The 20000-nt window shown below is 42.8% G+C and overlaps 1 protein-coding gene and 1 pseudogene across 1 annotated transcript in view; one reads left to right on the forward strand and one right to left on the reverse strand.

Annotated features, from left to right (window-relative positions):
• Positions 1-20000, forward strand: part of LOC107382412 (hexokinase-1) — a 48245-nt gene that overhangs the window by 17110 nt on the left and 11135 nt on the right. The window contains exons 11-16 of the mRNA XM_015954542.3: positions 1585-1733; positions 1972-2091; positions 4047-4142; positions 11863-11962; positions 15143-15326; positions 15920-16075. Of these exons, the coding sequence (XP_015810028.1) occupies positions 1585-1733; positions 1972-2091; positions 4047-4142; positions 11863-11962; positions 15143-15326; positions 15920-16075 (805 nt within the window). The remainder of the gene's footprint in view (positions 1-1584; positions 1734-1971; positions 2092-4046; positions 4143-11862; positions 11963-15142; positions 15327-15919; positions 16076-20000) is intronic.
• Positions 16031-17871, reverse strand: LOC139070761 (piggyBac transposable element-derived protein 4-like; annotated as a pseudogene).

Below are 20000 nucleotides of genomic sequence, written 5' to 3' on the forward strand. Positions count from 1 at the left end.
GATTAGAGTAGAATAGAACATAACAGAATATAATAGAGCAGAATAGAACAGAATAGGATAGAACAGAACAAAACAGAATAGAATAAAGTAGAACAGAACAGAGTAGAGTAGAGTAGAATAAAATAGAATAGAACAGAATATAGTAGTATTGAATAGAACTGAAAACACAGTAGAGTAGAATATAATAAAGTAGAATAGAACAGAGTAGAGTAGAATAAAGTAGAATAGAACAGAGTAGAGTAGAATAAAATAGAATAGAACAGAATAGAGTAGTATTGAATAGAACAGAAAACACAGTAGAGTAGAATAGAATACAGTAGAATAGAACTAAATAGAGTAGCGTAGTATTGAATAGAACTGAATAAAGCAGATTAGAGTAGAATAGAACATAACAGAATATAATAGAGCAGAATAGAACATAATAGGATAGAACAGAACAAAACAGAATAGAATAAAGTAGAACAGAACAGAGTAGAGTAGAGTAGAATAAAATAGAATAGAACAGAATATAGTAGTATTGAATAGAACTGAAAACACAGTAGAGTAGAATAGAATAAAATAGAATAGAACAGAGTAGAGTAGAATAAAATAGAATAGACCAGAATAGAGTAGTATTGAATAGAACAGAAAACACAGTAGAGTAGAATAGAATACAGTAGAATAGAACTAAATAGAGTAGCGTAGTATTGAATAGAACAGAATAAAGCAGATCAGAGTAGAATAGAACATAACAGAGTATAATAGAGCAGAATAGAACAGAATATGATAGAACAGAACTAAACAGAACAGAATAAATTAGAGTAGAACAGAGTAGAGTAGAATACAACAGAATGGAGTAGAATAGAATAGAATCAAATAGAACGGAATAGAACAGAATAAAGTGGAATATAGTAAAATAGAATAGAGAAGAATAGAGTGAAATAGAACATAATAGAGTAGTATTGAATAGAACATGATAGAACAGAGTGGAATAGAGTAGAATAGAACAGAGTAGGACAAAACAGAACATAATAGAGTTGAATAGAACAAAATAGAGTAGAACAGAACAGAGCAATGTAGAATAGAATAGAGTAAAATACAATAGAATAGAACAGAATGGACTTTATTAATCCCAACACATAACTATTTTGAGTAGATGTCCCCTGTGGTGACCATTATGGTAAATGGCCTGTATTTGATATAGCGCCATCTAGAGTCCTGGAACCCCCCAAGGCGCTTTACAACACAATCAGTCATTCACCCATTCACACACACATTCACACACTGGTGGGGATGAGCTACGATGTAGCCACAGCTGCCCTGGGGCGCACTGACAGAGGCGAGGCTGCCGAGCACTGGCGCCACCAGTCCCTCCGACCACCACCAGCAGACAACGTGGGTTAAGTGTCTTGCCCAAGGACACAATGACAGCGACAGACAGAGCGGGGCTCGAACCTGCAACCTTCCGATTACGGGGCGAGCACTTAACTCCTGTGCCACCGTCGCCCACTGAAAGGGTTAACAGTGACTTAATAGCTAATTGATAGAGTTCATGAATTCTGTTGGGTCACATTTTAACACACTTTATTTCCCTCTTTTGCCCAGAAAACGGAGATTTCCTCGCCCTGGATCTAGGAGGAACAAACTTCCGTGTGCTTCTGGTTAAGATCCGTAGTGGGAAGAGGCGATCGGTGGAGATGCATAACAAAATCTACGCCATTCCAATAGAAGTCATGCAGGGCACAGGAGAAGAAGTACGGTTGCGTTGGTCTTTCCACCCGTTCTAACACGTGTTGAAAATTATTTCCTTTAACAGGAAGTCTTGTTTTTGGGTTTTATCATTTATCCAGAAACAATTCAGCTGAAGGATCATTTTTGTACGAATTTAAAACAAAACACATTCCACTGAGAGCTTTTCTGTTCAGAGACAAAAAAGAGCTAAGAATATCGAGCCTCATCCTAACGAACGACTAAAACCATGTCTCTTTCCAGCTTTTTGACCACATTGTGCACTGCATCTCAGACTTTCTGGACTACATGGGAATGAAAAGTGCTCGACTTCCACTGGGCTTCACCTTTTCCTTCCCCTGCCATCAAACCAGCCTGGACGCAGTAGGTTCTGTTCCCTTTATCTCCTCAAAGTGGCTTCAACCCTTCTCTGGACAGATACAGAAAGAGCTTCTATAAGCCTAACGGACAGAAATAACAGGCAAAGATACAAATAAAATCCCTCTAAATTCAAGAGCTGCTCATTAAACATCATATCAAAGGTGATTTATTTCAGTAATTCCATTCAAAAGGTGAAACTTGTACATCAGATTCATTCATCACACACAGACTGATATATTTCACAAGTTTATTTTGATGATTATAACCAACAACTAATGAAAATCCTGAATTCAGTGACTCAGAATATTAGAATATTGTGAAAAGGTTTAATACTGAAGACCCCTGGTGCCACACTCTAGTCAGCTACTCACCTTAAAACACCTGCACAAGCCTTTAAATGGTCTCTCGGTCTAGTTCTGTAGGCTACACAATCGTACTGCTGACTGGACCGTTGTCCTAAAGACGACCATTGACACCTCGCACAAGGAGGTCACGGCTGGCTGTTCACAGAGCTCTGAGTCCGAACACAATAACAGAGAGGCAAAGGGAAGGACAAGCAATAGATAACAAACCCATTCAGGCACGTGGGGGAGATTCACAAAGAGTGGACTGCAGCTGGAGTCAGAGCTTCAAGAACCACCACACACAGACGTATGCAAGACATGGTTTCAGCCGTCCTTGTGTCCAGCCGCTCTAGAACCAGAGACGCCGTCAGAAGCATCTCTCTCGGGCTAAAGACAACAGGACTGGACTGCTGCTGAGGGGTCCAAAGTTATGATCTCTGATGAAAGTAAATGCTGCATTTCCTTTAGAAACCAAGGTCCCAGAGTCTGGAGGAAGAGAGGAGGCACAGAATCCACCATGTTTGAAGTCCAGAGTAAGGTTTCCACACTCAGTGATGGTCCGGGGCGCCATGTCGTCTGCTGGTGATGGTCCATCGGGTTTTCTGAGGTCCGAGGTCAACGCAGCCGTCTACCAGGAAGTTCTAGAGCACCTCATGCTTCCTGCTGATGACCAACTTTATGGAGATGCAGATTTCATTTTCCAACAGGACTTGGCTCCTGCACACAGCACTACAGCTGCCAGTACCTGGTTTAAGGACCATGGTGCCCCTGTTTGTGACTGGCCAGGAACTGGCCTGAGCTTAACCCCATAGAACATCTATGGGTCCTGGTAACACCTGCGCAGTGCCACAGACAGATGGACTCAGCGGCAGGCCACGTTGCTGCAGTAATCCAGGCCGAAGGAGCCCCAACCAGCTCAGTGGCCTAGTGGTAGAGTGTCCGCCCTGAGACTGGGAGATCAGGGTTCGATTCCTGGTCGGGTCATACCAAAGACTTTGAGAAAATGGGACCCAACGCCTCCCTGCTTGACACTCAGCATTAAGGGGTTGGATTGGGGGGTTACACCACCAAATGGTTCCCGAGCGCGGCTGTGTCTGCAGCTCACCGCTCCCCCACGGGATGGGTCAAATGCGGAGAACAAATTTCGCACACACACCAGTGTGTGTGACAACTAATGGGACTTTAACTTTAACTTTAACTTTTACTGAGTGCTGAACACTCTTTTCTGTTGGCCCAGGTTTCTGAAGCTCCTTTGTTCACACTGGTTCTGACTGATATTCTAATGTTCTCAGTTACTGAATTCAGGATTTTCACCGGTTGTCTGTCATCATCATTAAAGAAATAAACTTTAAATATATCAGTCTGTGTGTGATGAACTAATCTAACACACCTTTTGATTGGAAGTACTGAAATAACCTGAGGGTTGGGTTCGCTGCTGTGTTACAAGACATAATCTTTTGTTTTTGCTTCAGTCGCATCAGATGCATGAACATGTCTCTAATGTCACCTTAGATGATCCTACAGGCCCTTAAGTAACTTAATGGATATGAAGAAAGTCATCTGGTTTTTAGCTGATTTCTACCAGTCTTCTGCTCAGCCCTGTGTTCTCCACAGGGAATCCTGGTTACCTGGACAAAAGGCTTCAAGGCCACAGAGTGTGAGGGAGAAGATGTGGTGGAGCTCCTACGTGAGGCCATCAAGAGAAAAGAGGTAACCGTGACTTTTCCTTGTTGGCCAACAACACACACATTTTCTCTGCTGCTGATGAAACCCGCGTTCATCTGCGTCATGTTTAAGTGTATGCTGATGAAATACAAATGATCTATGAGACACTGTCATTACTGAATAAAAACCTAGAACCGTTGTAGCCGAATGAACGTCCGTATGTCGCTGACCATTTCCTGCGCGTGAACTGATTTCCCTCCCACAGATTGAAGAGCCGGTAAGTATGAAGGAATGAATGCTGTGTAAAGGTAGAGCAGGTGTGGACTGCAGCGGCGTGGTGTAACTCTGATAAAAGCATGCATAGATGAAAACGATGGGTTCCTCCACATCCCAGCTCTGTGGAAAAGCATGCTGGCCACTCTGTTCAGGAGTGAGAATGAACTGACTTGTGCTCAGAGTCAGTTTAAGACGGGATGTGTCAACATCTCACTTCTGCTCTAAACCAGAGGCTTTCATTCAAGGTGTTTGCGTTAACCTAGCCGGAACACTCAGCCTGATGCTGATGACATCATCAGCATCACTAGAGGAAGGGTGGTGGATTTGGAGCTGTGTGTGTTCTGGGTCTCTGGTGAGTTTGAGAGACAACACCCATTCAGGAGGAGCTTCAGACACCAGGGCCCTCTGATCTACTGTACTTCAGCACAGGTCTGTGGGTTAGGGTTAGGGAATGTCATGCATGATGTGTTGTGAGTGAAATGTTCCTCTATAACCCTCAGACCATGCACATGGACAGCATCTAGTGGTAGAACGGGGAACAGCAGTACCGAAGGTCTCAGTCATCCACTAATTATGATTAATAAATAATGACGTCAGTGGCTTCCTTGGTGCTAAACCTGTAAAAGACACGTGTGACTAACAGGAATCTGACGTGGTCGAATGGCTCCTTCTGTTTTATTTAACTCTTCCCATTTTTCATGATATCTTTAATCATGTTTAATTAATAATTTTATTATAATTTATGAGATGGTTTTGTCCTCGTGAAGCGCCTCTGGATGTTTATCTTGGGAGGCGCTATCTTTACATTAATATTGGAGGACGTGGCGGAGCGTGCTCTCTGGAGGGAACGCGTCCTCGGTGAGCGCGCGCTGACTGGATTCCTGAAGGAGATCCTTCTGGAGCTCTGCTGTGGTCTGGGACTCTCGGTGGAGCGACAGACAAACCGCACGAATCCGACTCCAGTCCAGCCCAGAACCTCCTCTGCTCCCTGATCATACGCGTTGTCATGGTAACCAGACTTAACAGCTGAGGCTGCTCTCTCAGACAACATTTCTGAATAAAACTAACTCCAAACAGAACGGCTCCTTAGATGTAGACGACAACCCGTTACTCTATGATTTATCAGATTCTATTTAATGTGGAACCGTTTTTATGCATTCCTGACAGGAACCTCTCCTCTTTGCGTCTGCAGTGGGCGTTGTACCGGTCTGTCGTGGTGAAGAGAGAGCTGAGTCAGAAGGCGAAGCTCTCGATTTACCGGTGGATCTACGTTCCTACCCTCACCTATGGTCATGAGCTTTGGGTAGTGACCGAAAGAACGAGATCACGGATAAAAGAAATGAGTTTTCTTCGCAGGTTGGTTGGGCTTTTCTTTGGAGAAAGGGTGGCAAGCTCAGTCATCCGGGAGGGGCTCGGAGTAGATCTGCTGCTCCACACGGAGAGGAGCCAGTTGAGGTGGCTCGAGCATCTGGTCAGGATGCCTCCTGGACACCCCTGCAACCTGACTCTGGATAAGTGGAAGAAATGGATGGATGGATGGATGGATGGATGGATGGATGGATGGATGGATGGATGGATGGAGGGATGGATGGATGGATGGATGGATGGATGGATGGATGGATGGATGGATGGATGGATGGATGGATGGAGGGATGGATGGATGGATGGATGGATGGAGGGATGGATGGATGGATGGATGGATGGAGGGATGGATGGATGGATGGATGGAGGAACCTCTGCTCTGTCTTTATTTGTACTCCGGCAGCCAGTGTCTCAATCTCGCTGTCAAAGTTTTCTTGTATTTTTTTTTTGTTTGCTTTGTTTCGTTTTTTGGGAAGAACCAAGGGAATGCCCTCACGTGTCGAGGACGTAGCGTGACCAAATATGGTTAATTGAGGGCGTTCCTGTATGTAAATGACTGAGAACAGACATGAGCACCTGGGTAGCACAGGTGGGATTTACCATCACTGGAACATGGAGGAACATGCGTACGAGAGGCCAGGACTGTAAGGTAGGACAGTTTCTACGAGGGTTTGTAGAATGAGGGCCCTGGACTAAAACTTGATGCTGAATACATTCAGATAGGAGCCATCCTGACTCCTTTACCATCACATCGCCCTACATCACTGACCTGTACTGTCCTCCATCACCTTAGGATGGTCCCCCTGCCCTTTCCTCTTGGACGTGGAGCTGTCCTCTTATTTTTATCTGTTAAAGGCAGCAGAGAGAGCCTGTCATGGTTTTAGTTTGACTTCCTGTTTAATCAGATGTTGGGAGTAACGGCGTTTAAGTTACTAACAGTGTTATTTAGGTGACAGCGTAATCTACTTAATCCTTTTTCTTCATTGCATTGCCGTTACCTTTACTGGGCATGTACCGCGGAGCCTTACTCTGTTACTATAATGCGGTTGGATGAGGCAGAGCGGTTGTCAGTGATGCGTGCACAAAACGGCTCTGTGAGTGACACCAGATTTACCAGAACCCGCCATCCCACCTGAGCTGGTGTCACGAACAGCACATGTGAACACACATCAAGGTGTTTGTTTGCAGATCAGCGATGAGTGTGTGTGCACAATGCTGCACACACACTCATCGCTGTGAAGGCAGGGAGGGGGTGGCACGTGCAAAATGCCGGGGACAAAGATGATGGTATGTAAATGTTGGTGGGGCAAATCTGTAAAAGATGAGGAGCTCTTCTTATAAACGAGGAGATGAGTCAAAGCAGTACAGGCAAGAAGATACCAAGACTAAGGCAAGCTGTTTTAACATTTAATCAACAATCGGACCTCTCTGTAAATTCCTACTTTATATAATAATATCTTTGGTATGTTCTTACTGTGTCTGATTTCTAATTCAGTTTTGGTTCTTTTTTAAAACACAGAAAAGGTTTCTTTTTTACCTTGCTGTTGACGGTTTCGATCGCGGCTGCAAACTTACGTAGACGACATACTGGAAATCATACCAACAGGTCAAACAGAAACACAACACTTGAATAATATTGACAACACAGGCAGCATAAAGTTCACATATGAGTCAGAAATAGAAGGCAGCATAGCATTAATGGACATGAAAATAACCGACGGGACCCTAAACATAAACACATACAGGAAACCAACACACACAGACCAATATCTATCATGGACATCAGAACACCCCACCATACACAAAATGTCAGTAATCAGAACATTATATCACCGAGCAAACATGGTAACAGAAGAAAGAGACCGTAAACAAGAGGACAAACACATACAACACGCTTTAAAGACCTGCGGATACCTGACATGGGCAATAAACAAAGGAAAACAACAAACAACAACAGAAGGAAAAGAACAACCAAAGCAAAGAACCAGAAACCCAGAAAGACAAGAACCAGAACCAGTGATAACCCTACCATACATCAGAGGCATTACAGAAAATATAAGAGCAACAATGAAAAAACACAACATAAACACACCAACAAAACCATACACAACAGACTAGTGCACCCAAAAGACAAGATACCAGCTGGACTTAAATGTGGAGTCATTTACGAAATCCCATTTAAACTCTGCCATAAAACATACATAGGAGAACCCAGACGCCAACTCAACACACGAACAATAGAACATAGAAAGGAGTGCGAGAAAGAGGCAAGTCGAAAACACACAAGAGCAGCAAAAGAAGAAGCAGAAAGCACAATAAAGAAGTCAGTCGTAACAGATCACTGCACAAGAGAAAACCATGTAATGGACTGAGACAACACACGGATCATAAACACCGAACAACAAAAATACAAAAGATGGATAAAGGAAGCAATCGAGATAAGGAGACGTGGATGTGGGACCATGAACAGAGACAATGGGGTTTACACGTTGGACCACGCATGGGACTGCATCGTCGGAGAGGGGAGAGCAGGCAGCAGAGGGCGACAACGTCCTCTGCTGCCCGCGTATAAACGGAGTAGGAAGTGATGCCACCATCAGCCTCAGCTCTGAGGATGTTTTGCAGTCGGCAAACGAAACGTTAGCAAGGTAAAGAGAAACCTTTCCTGTGTTTAAAAAAATAACCAAAAATGGAATTATATAATAATAATTCAATTTATCCTAGACTTGTACTAATTGTATTCTTATTAGTTAAAACTGCAAATGAAGACACCAACAGCTTTGTTGTTACTATAGAAACGGTAATTAAGGATATCATAACAACAAAAGCACTTTAAGTTTGAGAAATCCCTACAAACCTACGGTGACCTTATTAACATTTATTAGTCAGACTGGAAAGGTGTTCCAGAGACCTGTAATCCTGTTGATCCTGGTAGAAATGATCATTCCAGATATTCACGAGAACATTCCAGATGGTCAGAATCCTTCAGTTAGAACAACTTTAGCACTATAGCTATAGAAAGTAAAAAGTAACGTCACAGTTACTTTGGTAGGTTACTAATAACTTCCGCAATGTAGTGACTAAATTACTAACTCAATAACTTTTTGGACAAAGTAATTTTTAACTATAATTATGTTTTTGACATAAGATGCCCAGCACAAGTTCTGAGTGACGGCTGAAACAGCCAGTAAAAAAACTAGTTGATAAAAACCGTGAAAGGTCACAGAACTACTAGTACGGAAATAAAAAAGGACACACCACCCTGAGGACAGTATAAAGGGGTCTCCTGCAGTCTGGAAGCACCTACTGAGGTGTGAGTCTGTCTGATGAACATCTAAAACTGCTTCAGGTATAACTAGCTGACATCATTCTAACAACAAACTGGATGTTAACAAAATGCATGGCAGCTGACATCCAACAGCAAATATGTGGAAGTCTGAGGTTTACATCAACTACATCCACTTACAGTCGTTACCATATGGTATGGTATGGTGTTGTGTGGTATGGTGTGGTGTGGTGTGGTGTGGTATGGTATGGTATGGTGTGGTATGCTAAAGTATGGTGTGGTATGGTATGGTGTGATATGGTATAGTATAGTGTGGTATGGTATGGTATAGTATGGTGTGGTATGGTATAGTATGGTGTGGTATGGTATAGTATGGTGTGGTATGGTATAGTGTGGTTTGGTATGGTATAGTGTGGTATGGTATGGTATAGTATAGTGTAGTGTGGTATGGTATAGTATGGTATGGTTTGGTATGGTATAGTGTGGTATGGTATGGTATGGTATAGTGTGGTATGGTATGGTATAGTATAGTGTGGTGTGGTATGGTATAGTATAGTGTGGTGTGGTATGGTATAGTATGGTATGGTGTGGTATGGTATAGTATGGTGTGGTATGGTATAGTATGGTGTGGTGTGGTATGGTATAGTATGGTGTGGTATGGTATGGTATGGTGTGGTATGGTATAGTATGGTGTGGTATGGTATAGTATGGTGTGGTATGGTATAGTAAGGTGTGGTGTGGTATGGTATAGTAAAGTGTGGTATAGTATGGTATAGTATAGTGTGGTATGGTATAGTATGGTGTGGTATGGTATAGTATGGTGTAGTATGGTATGGTATAGTATAGTGTGGTGTGGTATGGTATAGTATGGTGTGGTGTGGTATGGTATAGTATAGTATGGTGTGGAATGGTATAGTATAGTATGGTGTGGTATGGTATAGTATGGTGTGGTGTAGTATGGTATAGTATAGTATGGTGTGGTATGGTGTAGTATGGTATAGTATGGTATGGTATGGTGTGGAATGGTATGGTATGGTATAGTATGGTATGGTATGGTGTGGTCTGGTATAGTATGGTGTGGTATGGTATGGTAAAGTATGGTGTGGTATGGTATGGTATAGTATGGTGTGGTATGGTGTGGTGTGGTATAGTATGGTGTGGTATGGTATAGTATGGTGTGGTATGGTATGGTATAGTATGGTGTGGTATGGTATGGTATAGTATGGTGTGGTATGGTATGGTATAGTATGGTGTGGTATGGTATAGTATGGTGTGGTATGGTATGGTATAGTATGGTGTGGAATGGTATAGTATAGTATGGTGTGGTATGGTATAGTATAGTATGGTGTGATATGGTATAGTATGGTGTGGAATGGTATAGTATAGTATGGTGTGGTATGGTATGGTATAGTATGGTATGGTATAGTATGGTGTGGAATGGTATAGTATAGTATGGTGTGGAATGGTATAGTATAGTATGGTGTGGTATGGTATAGTATAGTATGGTGTGGTATGGTATAGTATAGTATGGTGTGGTATGGTATAGTATAGTATGGTGTGGTATGGTATAGTATGGTGTGGAATGGTATAGTATAGTATGGTGTGGAATGGTATAGTATAGTATGGTGTGGTATGGTATAGTATAGTATGGTGTGGTATGGTATGGTATAGTATGGTGTGGAATGGTATAGTATAGTATGGTGTGGAATGGTATAGTATAGTATGGTGTGGTATGGTATGGTATAGTATGGTGTGGAATGGTATAGTATAGTATGGTGTGGTATGGTATAGTATGGTATGGCGTAGTATGGTATAGTATAGTATGGTGTGGTATGGTGTAGTATGGTATAGTATGGTATGGTATGGTGTGGAATGGTATAGTATGGTATGGTGTGGTCTGGTATAGTATGGTGTGGTATGGTATGGTAAAGTATGGTGTGGTATGGTATGGTATAGTATGGTGTGGTATGGTGTGGTATAGTATGGTGTGGTATGGTATGGTATAGTATGGTGTGGTATGGTATGGTATAGTATGGTGTGGTATGGTATAGTATGGTATGGTTAAAGCTATTGTCTGTGCTGGTCAGATTAAAAACTAAAGTTATAGCAAAAGATCCACATCAGGGTGTTTTTGTTTCATTCTTTAAAAAAATCAAAAACGTTTTAGAATTTTATTTTCATTTTTTAGTAAATTTTTGTATTTTTAATGTATTTTAATTGTTTTTTACTTTTTTGCAGATTTATTTTTGTTGTCGTTCATAATTATTATTATTACAATAAAAATATTTTAAAATCATTTTTTCTATCATTCTAAGTATAAAATAGATTTTGTAATTAGGGTAGGCATAAAAAATAGTCTTCAGCCTACACCTTTTGGTTATTCTACATGTAATCCTCGTATTATCGTGTTTGTTTGTTTTTTTGTCCATTTCTTATCTTTAAAATAACCAAATAAACAATGTTGCTGATTGATAAAGGACATACTCGACCTCCTCCATCCAACTGCTCAACATGCCCCAGTAAGGGAATGAAGTGTTTAGGCTAAACAGCATCCTGCAGTAGTAGCACCCTGGGCTGACAAAGCATGAAGACGTGAAGACGTGTTGTAGGAAAGGAAAGCCTGCATTTGAAGTAACAAACAAAAATTACCTGAAAGTTTTGACAAAATCCAACCAACTAAAGAGAATCAGCAGGAAAAATCACCACGGAAACTCCAGTAGGAATGAAATATGATCAAAAATCCATTTTTACATTTATTTAGCAAACTTCAGACTTCAGCTCAGGTCTTTTGGTAACACTAGTGTGTTCTTTAACGTGTGACCGACCCTGTTTGTATGGCAGGAATTTGAACTGGATGTGGTCGCCATAGTGAATGACACAGTGGGAACCATGATGACTTGTGCCTACGAGGAACCCACATGTGAAGTTGGACTGATTGCAGGTGAACAATATTTTCTCTCTCTCTCTCTCACTCACTCTCTCACTCTCTCACTCTCTCTCTCGTTTGTGTGTGTGTGCGTGCATAAATGGACAAAATTGTTGGAACCCTTCAGTCAATGAAAGAAAAACACCACGGTCACAGAAATAACTTGACAAAAGTAATAGTAAATATAAATTCTATGTAATTTAACCAATAAAGTCAGGCACTGCTTTACAGCCCCGCTTCAACAGAATCATTTAAAACAATAAAGTCATCGAACAGGCCTGGACAAAAATGATGGTACCCCTAGAAAAGACAGATGTAAAATAAAGAAAACTATAACCACAGGAACATGTTAATTTACGGCATGTCCACTAATCAGCCTCACAGGTGTCTACACTTTTGTAATCAGTTAGCGGGCCTTTATATAGGCAAATTATAAAGTACAGTTCATACACAGAGGCAATTCAATGTGCTCAGTGAAGTAGGTTGTTTGTCTCCAAAATGCTGGGCTCCAGGTAGTCACTAGTCCTTTTTACAAGACTCACCGTGGCGGCAAATCAGTGCAATATGACCAGGAGGGTGTGTCTTATAAACGTGCCATGCTGGCATGGCAATCATCAAGTTTAGCAGCATTCGTTCCGCCTCGCTTGGTAGTAATATTCCAGTAATTGTCTGTCTTCTAAACAGCGATTATGCCTTGGTGCAACAGAGGGAGGCGTAATGATCACCTGGGAAGTTATTGCCGAGCTCCGGCCGGCAACTATATTGAAAATCAAAGTAAACGCTGCCAGTTGCTTTTGTAAAAAGAATCAGCTGAAATGATAATCTGGAGCAATACAGCACTCCTGGAGCTTTTCTCCGTTAGAGCTCAGATCACTAGAAGCTGCTCAGGGCCTGTGGAGGTCCGACACCTTTAGGAGCGGCTTGTTAAAAAAATGTAATGAGCACGGCTTTGATCGCAAACAAAAGCCTAAGTTATGTCCAAGACAAATGGAAGTTCACGATGATTTAATTCAATTCAAAAATACTTTATTAATCCCAGAGGGAAACTGATTGCTGTAGTAGCTCAGAATAATAATAATAATCAAGTCATCAAAGAGGTGTTGTATATTACAATGGCTGTTGGCAGGAAGGATCTCCAGTAGCGGTCAGTGTTGCAGCCAAACTGAAGAAGCCTCTGACTGAAGACACTCTTCCGTTGTCGGACAGTCTTGTGAAGAGAATGCTCAGGGTTGTCCATCATTTTCTTGATTCTCTGGAGAATCCTTCTTTGCATTATCTCCTCCAGCGGTTCCACAGTCGTCCCCAGAACAGAACCAGCCTTTGTTATTAGGCTGTTGAGCCTTTTCAGGTCCCTGCTTCTGATGCTGCTACCCCAACAGACGATGGCTGAAGAGATTACACTCTCAACAACAGACTTGTAGAAGATCTGCAGCATCTTGCTTTGAAGGACCTAAGCGTCCTCAAGAAGTGCAGTCTGCTGTGTCCCTTCTTGTAAACGGCTTCGCTGTTCTTTCTCCAGTCCAGTCTGTTGTCCAGGTGAACTCAAGGTATTTGTATTCTTCAACCACCTCCACTTCTTCTCCCATGATGGAAACGGTGTTTTACTCCACCCTGTTTCTTCTGAAGTCTACAATCATGCAGAGACTGCCCCCATACCCCCTTCATGCCTAATCCTTAGTGAAAATGGCAGGATTGTGCAACATTACCGCCACAGTCTGACCACTTATAAACAATATAGGGCTCCCAGATGCCGCTTCAGCATCTTGAAGGCATTGTTTTGTACAAACAGCTTGTGTTGTTTGGTGAAATGGTATGTACCTAACTCAACATGGAACAGAGGACGCAAAGAAAAGAGTTGTCTCAGGAGATTAGAAAGAAAATTATAGACAAGCATGTAAAAGGTAAAGGATAAATACGACCATCTACAAGAAAATAAATGGAGAGGGAGAGCCCAGCCACCCTGCCGAGAAAACTCATTTCGGCCGCTTGTATCCGTGTTCTCATTCTTTCGGTCACTACCCAAAGCTCGTGACCATAGGTGAGGGTAGGATCGTAGATCGACCAGTAAATCGAGAGCTTCGCCTTCTGACTCAGCTCTCTCTTCACCATAACAGACCGGTACAACACCCGCATCACTGCAGATGCGGCACCAATCCATCAATCGATCTTTCGCTCCACCTTTCCCTCACTCGTGAACAAGACCCTGAGATACCTATACTCCTCCACTTGAGGCAGGACCTCATCCCTGACCCGGAGAAGGTGTTCTGCACTTTTCTTATTCATAAATGAAAATTGAAGCCTATCAAGAAAAGAACACTGTCCCCACTATGCAACAAGGAGGAGGCTCTGCTATGTTCTGGGGCTGCTTTGCTGCATCTGGTATAATGAAATCTCAAGACTACCAAGAGAAATGTGCTGGCCAGTGTCAGAACATTTGGTCTCAGTCTCAGGTTTTGCAACAAGACCCAAAACTTATAGAAACCCTTAGAGAAACCCATTGGACTATTCTAAAGTGGCCTTTGACCCCTGACCTCAATCCCATTGAGCATCTTTGGATGGAGCTGAAACATGCTGTGTGGAAAAGGTGCCCTTCAAACCCGAGACAACTGGAGCAGTTTTCTCATTATGAGTGGGCCAAAATACCTGCCGAAAGGTGCAGAAGTCTCATCGACAGTTACAGGAGTCGTCGGATTGCAGTGATTGTCTCAAAAGTTTGTGCAACAAAATATGAAGTTATGAGTACTATCATTTACCATCATTATTATTACTTTTGTCAGATTGATGTTATTTCCGTAACCATTGTGTTTTTCTTTCATTGCTAGAAGGGTTCCAACAATTTTGTTATAAAAAGGTGAAAATACTGATAAAATGTTTTATTTTCTATTTTATTCAAAAAAGCCACCCTTTGCTCTGATTACCGCTTTGCACACTCTTGGCATGCTCGTGATGAGCTTCAAGAGGTAGTCACCAGAAATGGTTTTCCAGTAGTAGTCGTGAAGGACTACATGTTCAGTTATTTCACCTTTCCTAGTTGAGTAGACAACACCACATGTGTTCATTCGTAGTTTCGACCAATTTAAATGGTCATGAACATAAAGACAACACACTGAATGAGAAGGTGTGTCAGAACTTTTGGCCTGTACTGTACACATGTATGTATATACGTAAATAATCAACTGTTGTATGTGTTCACAGGCACGGGGAGTAATGCTTGCTACATGGAGGAGTTGAGGAACATTGAGATAGTACCAGGAAATGAGGGCCGTATGTGTGTCAATATGGAGTGGGGGGCATTTGGAGATAACGGTTGTCTTGACGACATCAGAACGAAGTACGACCAGGCTGTGGATGAAAACTCACTCAATGAGGGCAAACAAAGGTCAGGAAGCCTTTGACAAAGTATTTTTGTTAAAAGAAGTCAAATAACTTGTTATAATGTCTCCTTGATAGTCAGCAAAGGATCTCGTGATGCCGTGGACAGATTGTTAAAAAAAATGTAATGAGCACGGCTTTGATCGCAAACAAAAGCCTAAGTTATGTCCAAGATAAATGGAAGTTTTAGAAATTTAGAAATTTCCTCTGGATTAGCACAACCGATAAGCATCAAGCCTTTTCACTGCTGATCAACATTTACAAACACAAAAATAACAATTTCAAGATTTGACCAGACTGGCTGTAATTTACGCCTCTCTAACAAACTGGTCTCAGTTTGCAGGAAAACCGCCATGAGGAGCAGGAGGAGAAGCAAGATCTTTAGTTTTTGTATTTTTAGGTGAAAACTTCTAAGTGTTAAAACCAGAAATACACAGCAAGATGATTTTTGTTTTTGTTCTACTAAACGGACACTGGAGGTGGCTAAAAGCAAGCCCAAACTAGTGTGCCTTTACCATCCATTCAGAACAGTAGAAATAACTATATTCGCCAGCAGCTTTTTCACTAACTAAACCCTGTTTAATCTCTCTTGCACCTTAGATATGAGAAGATGTGCAGTGGAATGTACCTGGGTGAGATTGTGCGGCAGATTCTGATTGACCTGACCAAGCGGGGTTTCCTGTTCCGGGGACAAATCTCAGAGACACTTAAAACCAGAGGCATCTTTGAGACCAAGTTCCTGTCACAAATAGAGAGGTGAGTAAGTTCTCCCATGGATCAGTCAGATCACCAAACACCTACAGATGAAATGGATTGGTTGGATGGTGCAAACTTGACCTTTTCAATGACAGCTGCTGCTGATGGGGATCGAGCTGTCTGGCTCGCCTTTAGATCTCGGGGGTCACAAGACTTATGCCCAGTTCTTCTAGGAAAAGCCAACATCTGTACAATTTCCACTGTTGGTTGGTTTCAGTCCACAGGACAAAGGCATTGTAAGCTTCCACATCCACAATGTTGTAGGAAGTCACAGAGGACTAACAAGCTGTCTTGCACTGGCAGATGTATGTTGCTGCGACTTTATCAAGATTGTCTCCTCCTTTGGTGGAGTTGTAGTCCAGGATCATTTGTGGTTGTGTTGTCTTATCTTGTGCTCAGAGATGCATCTGTGTGCATTGTGCTCATGACAAGAACATTTTTGTTTTTCTTTGAGCAGTATGAAACAACTGTTGCTTTCTCACTGAAAACATGGAGGAATGCAGAGGTCTTCCCTGCATCTTCAGACTTTCACTGGGAAGTTCTGGCTTATTTCTCCTGGTTGTTCCCAACATAGTGAGCTTTCTCTTTTGAAGTTCATCTCCAAGCCAGTAGGATGTGAAGAAGTTGCCACAGGTGATGTTATGCCCTTGCAGCCCTTCACTCAAATGCAGCACCACACGCACCCCGAGTGTTCTCAGATGCCCCTCCACGTAGCTTTCTGGTGTACATCTGCATGTACCATGCATAGCTAGATTTAGCATCTCATCTGCCCATACTTTGATGCCATACTTGGCCAGCTTGTTGGGCATATATCGTCAGAAAGGACAGCGACCCCTGAAAGGAACAAGGCGCTCATCTACAGTGATCTGGGGACCAGGGTTGTACAACAAAGGTAGAACTTCCAGCCATTTATCCCATGCATCTCTGACTGCAGCAAGTTTGTCTCTTTCATGGTTTCATGGTTTCACGGTTGTCAAATCATCGGATCACACGAGATATCTTGTGAAATGTCTCAAGAGACATTGTTGCTTGAAAGATCGGTCTTCCGTTCTCTTCTTTACATTGACTTGCAGTTGCTTCTCCCTTTGACGTGTATTCTGCAGCTAATACCAGAAGTCCAATATAAGCATGCAAGTCAGTCTGATCCAGTGGCTTTCCTTTCTCTTGAAATACACGCCTCCCCTCCAAGTTAGTCATGTCCAGAATCAACTTCTCTATTTGACAGGATATGAAGAGATGAAATGCTGACTGGATTGGGTTATAAGATGACAGTCTGCCTTGACTTCGGTAGTGATGTTGACCATTTCATTTGACCATTATAAGATGTCCATCACCCCTCTGTAGATGATGATGGCTGCATTCCTTGGTTTTGATTTGATGTAGCAATTGCAGGAGACTCCTCTTCAGAATCTTTCTCCTCGTCAGAAAATGGGCAGTCTGGATCATCATCACTGTCCTTGGCCACTGAAAGATCCTCTGTCTCTGAAACTTCTTCTTCATTGCTCACCATGTGCGTGCTACCCAAGCTGCTGGCTGAGCTGAAATATTCTAGTGGCCAATCAATGCGCATTCTCCGCCCACATGACATGCATGTCAGAAAAATAATATAAATAGAGACAGAGCGAGAGGAATTGCTTCTACTTCCGCCACTGGTAGGAAAGTATGGGTACGGTGGCTGCAAAGAAGGGCCACGCAAGGAGTTTATGCCAATCTTCGCCAAGAGAGGCGCCTTGCAGACCCAGAATGCTTCTGTCAGTAGTGCCGTCTGGATCCTTAATCCTTCAAGAGGATAGTGGAAACAGTGAGTCCATCATTCAGCAAGTTACCATTTTGTTTATTTTTCTGACATGATGACAGGAGACCGGGAGCAGGTGGCTGGCTGTTCCTGTTTCCCAGGGCAGCCAGGACGGGCAGATGCAAGGCTGTAGTCGTGCTGGTCACTAGTGGATCTCTGAGGTAGACCACAGCAACATGGCAGCACTTTTTGTTGATGCTGCTTCACTTTTAAGTCACTCAACATTTTTCTTGTTTACCATAACACCGCTTGGTAATTCGGCTCCCGGCTCCGTGCCGACAATGGCGGACTTGTGGATCTTTGACTATGGTGGACCAGTGAAGCCCGATATCCTGGGTCAGCTTACCTAGTTATGATTTTGTTACTAAGCAGGCTGGAGGTGACTTCACTTTGGAGTTTATCTACCGTGTTTTTCTTGCTAAAAAGGCCTGGAAAAACTCTGTTAGCTTTGGGTTAGCATGTAGCAAATGTTTAGCTGATCTCCGAGCACAGAGCATAAGCTGAAGTACAAGGGCATGGAGCCTGGCTACAATCGCAGCAGTCTGAGGTTCTGCTTGTAATTTAACAGTCACAGTCCATCTGTGTATGTCAGGTGGGGCCTTTGACTCCTCCCTTCTCCTGGGACTTCTTTTGGTGATATAGTTCTTCATCTCCCCTCTCCCTGCCGCACCTGGTGTGGAGTGCGGTGCCTTGGTCTGCCTGGGTCGTGGCTCCCGGGTCAGGAAGTTTAAGATTTTTGGCATCTGCGTGACTAATCCCGGTGGCTGCCTGGTGGGGTCTGGGTCCCTGGGCTCTGCTGGGTCCCCGGTGGGGGTGGTTGCCCCTGGGTCCCGGGTCATCAGGTCCCGGGCTCGGCTGGCTAGGGGGTGGGAGGCTGCGGATGGGCCTGTGGGCTTGCCGCCGATATCTCCCGGAACTCTGCCGGCTGCTGGCTGTGGCCCCCCGGGGTGATCCTCTGTGCCTCTTGAGGGGGGTGGGGGCTTTTCTGGTCACAGTCTCCCTGGAGTTCCTGTGTTCTGGGGCAACTCCTGGATCTCTGGGACTTGGAGCTCCCTCCGTCTCCTGCACATCTTTAGGGGGCAGATCTGTGGCCCCTCACACTCTCTATTGTATGCTTTTATAGAGAAACCTTACATAAACAAGTGCATGTACACACACAGGTGCTCACATGGTGCTCTCATAAGTATGGACTTGGGCACGTTCAACACTTGTCTTAAGGCTGTGGTTGGCACTAAATGCACTATGATTAATTATCGTGTGATTGTTCAGTTAAACAATGTTGATTTTATATTTCTTCATCAGGTTGACGCAGTGATAGCTAGATCTTGTTGCATTGTTGTTGTGTCCCTTTTTTTTTTTTTTGCTTTTTTCTTCTCTCTGCAGGTCTATAAGCAGACTCTTGTTCATTATTGCTTATGTTTGTGGACCCCCCCCCCCCCCCCCCCCCCACCCCATCTGTTGTCTCTTCCGTTCTCTTTCACCTCTGACTCCGTGTCTGGTCGGAATTACAAAGCATTCAAAAACTAGGGATGCACCGATCAGGTTTCTTGCTGCCGATCACCGATACCGATATCAAAGAATGCTGATCACCGATACCGATCACCGATACCGATCACGTGGATTGGCCAGAAATTTTCTACAACATTATAATGAGTGCTACAAACTACATAATCTGGGAATAAAGGAAATGTAACCTAATCTAAAATGGTCTGTATTAGGGTTGTCACGGTGTGAAAATTTAACCTCACGGTTATTGTGACCAAAATTACCACGGTTTTCGGTATTATCGCGGTATTTTTTTTAACGTGCTACATTTTCACACAATTAAATAAACCCTGTATGTCAGGAAATATTGTCCTCAGTTTGTGTCTAAATTTTGCCTAAAATGTGTTATTTTGTAATTATGTTGTTTATTTGTTTACATTTTCCCCCTTTAGTCTTTAAAATACCAATATTTGCCCATAACTTCGTATTTTATGTCTGTTTGATGTCATCATTTAAAAATATTAGATCAGATGATACTCAGTACTCAAGTAGCCTTCTAATCAGATACTTTTTTTGCCCTTACTTGAGTAATAAACCCTATATCAGGAGAATATTGTCCTCGGTTTGTGTCCTTCCAGTGAGCTT

This window comes from Nothobranchius furzeri, chromosome 7 (assembly GCF_043380555.1).
Source record: "Nothobranchius furzeri strain GRZ-AD chromosome 7, NfurGRZ-RIMD1, whole genome shotgun sequence".
In the NCBI taxonomy this organism is placed as follows: domain Eukaryota; kingdom Metazoa; phylum Chordata; class Actinopteri; order Cyprinodontiformes; family Nothobranchiidae; genus Nothobranchius; species Nothobranchius furzeri.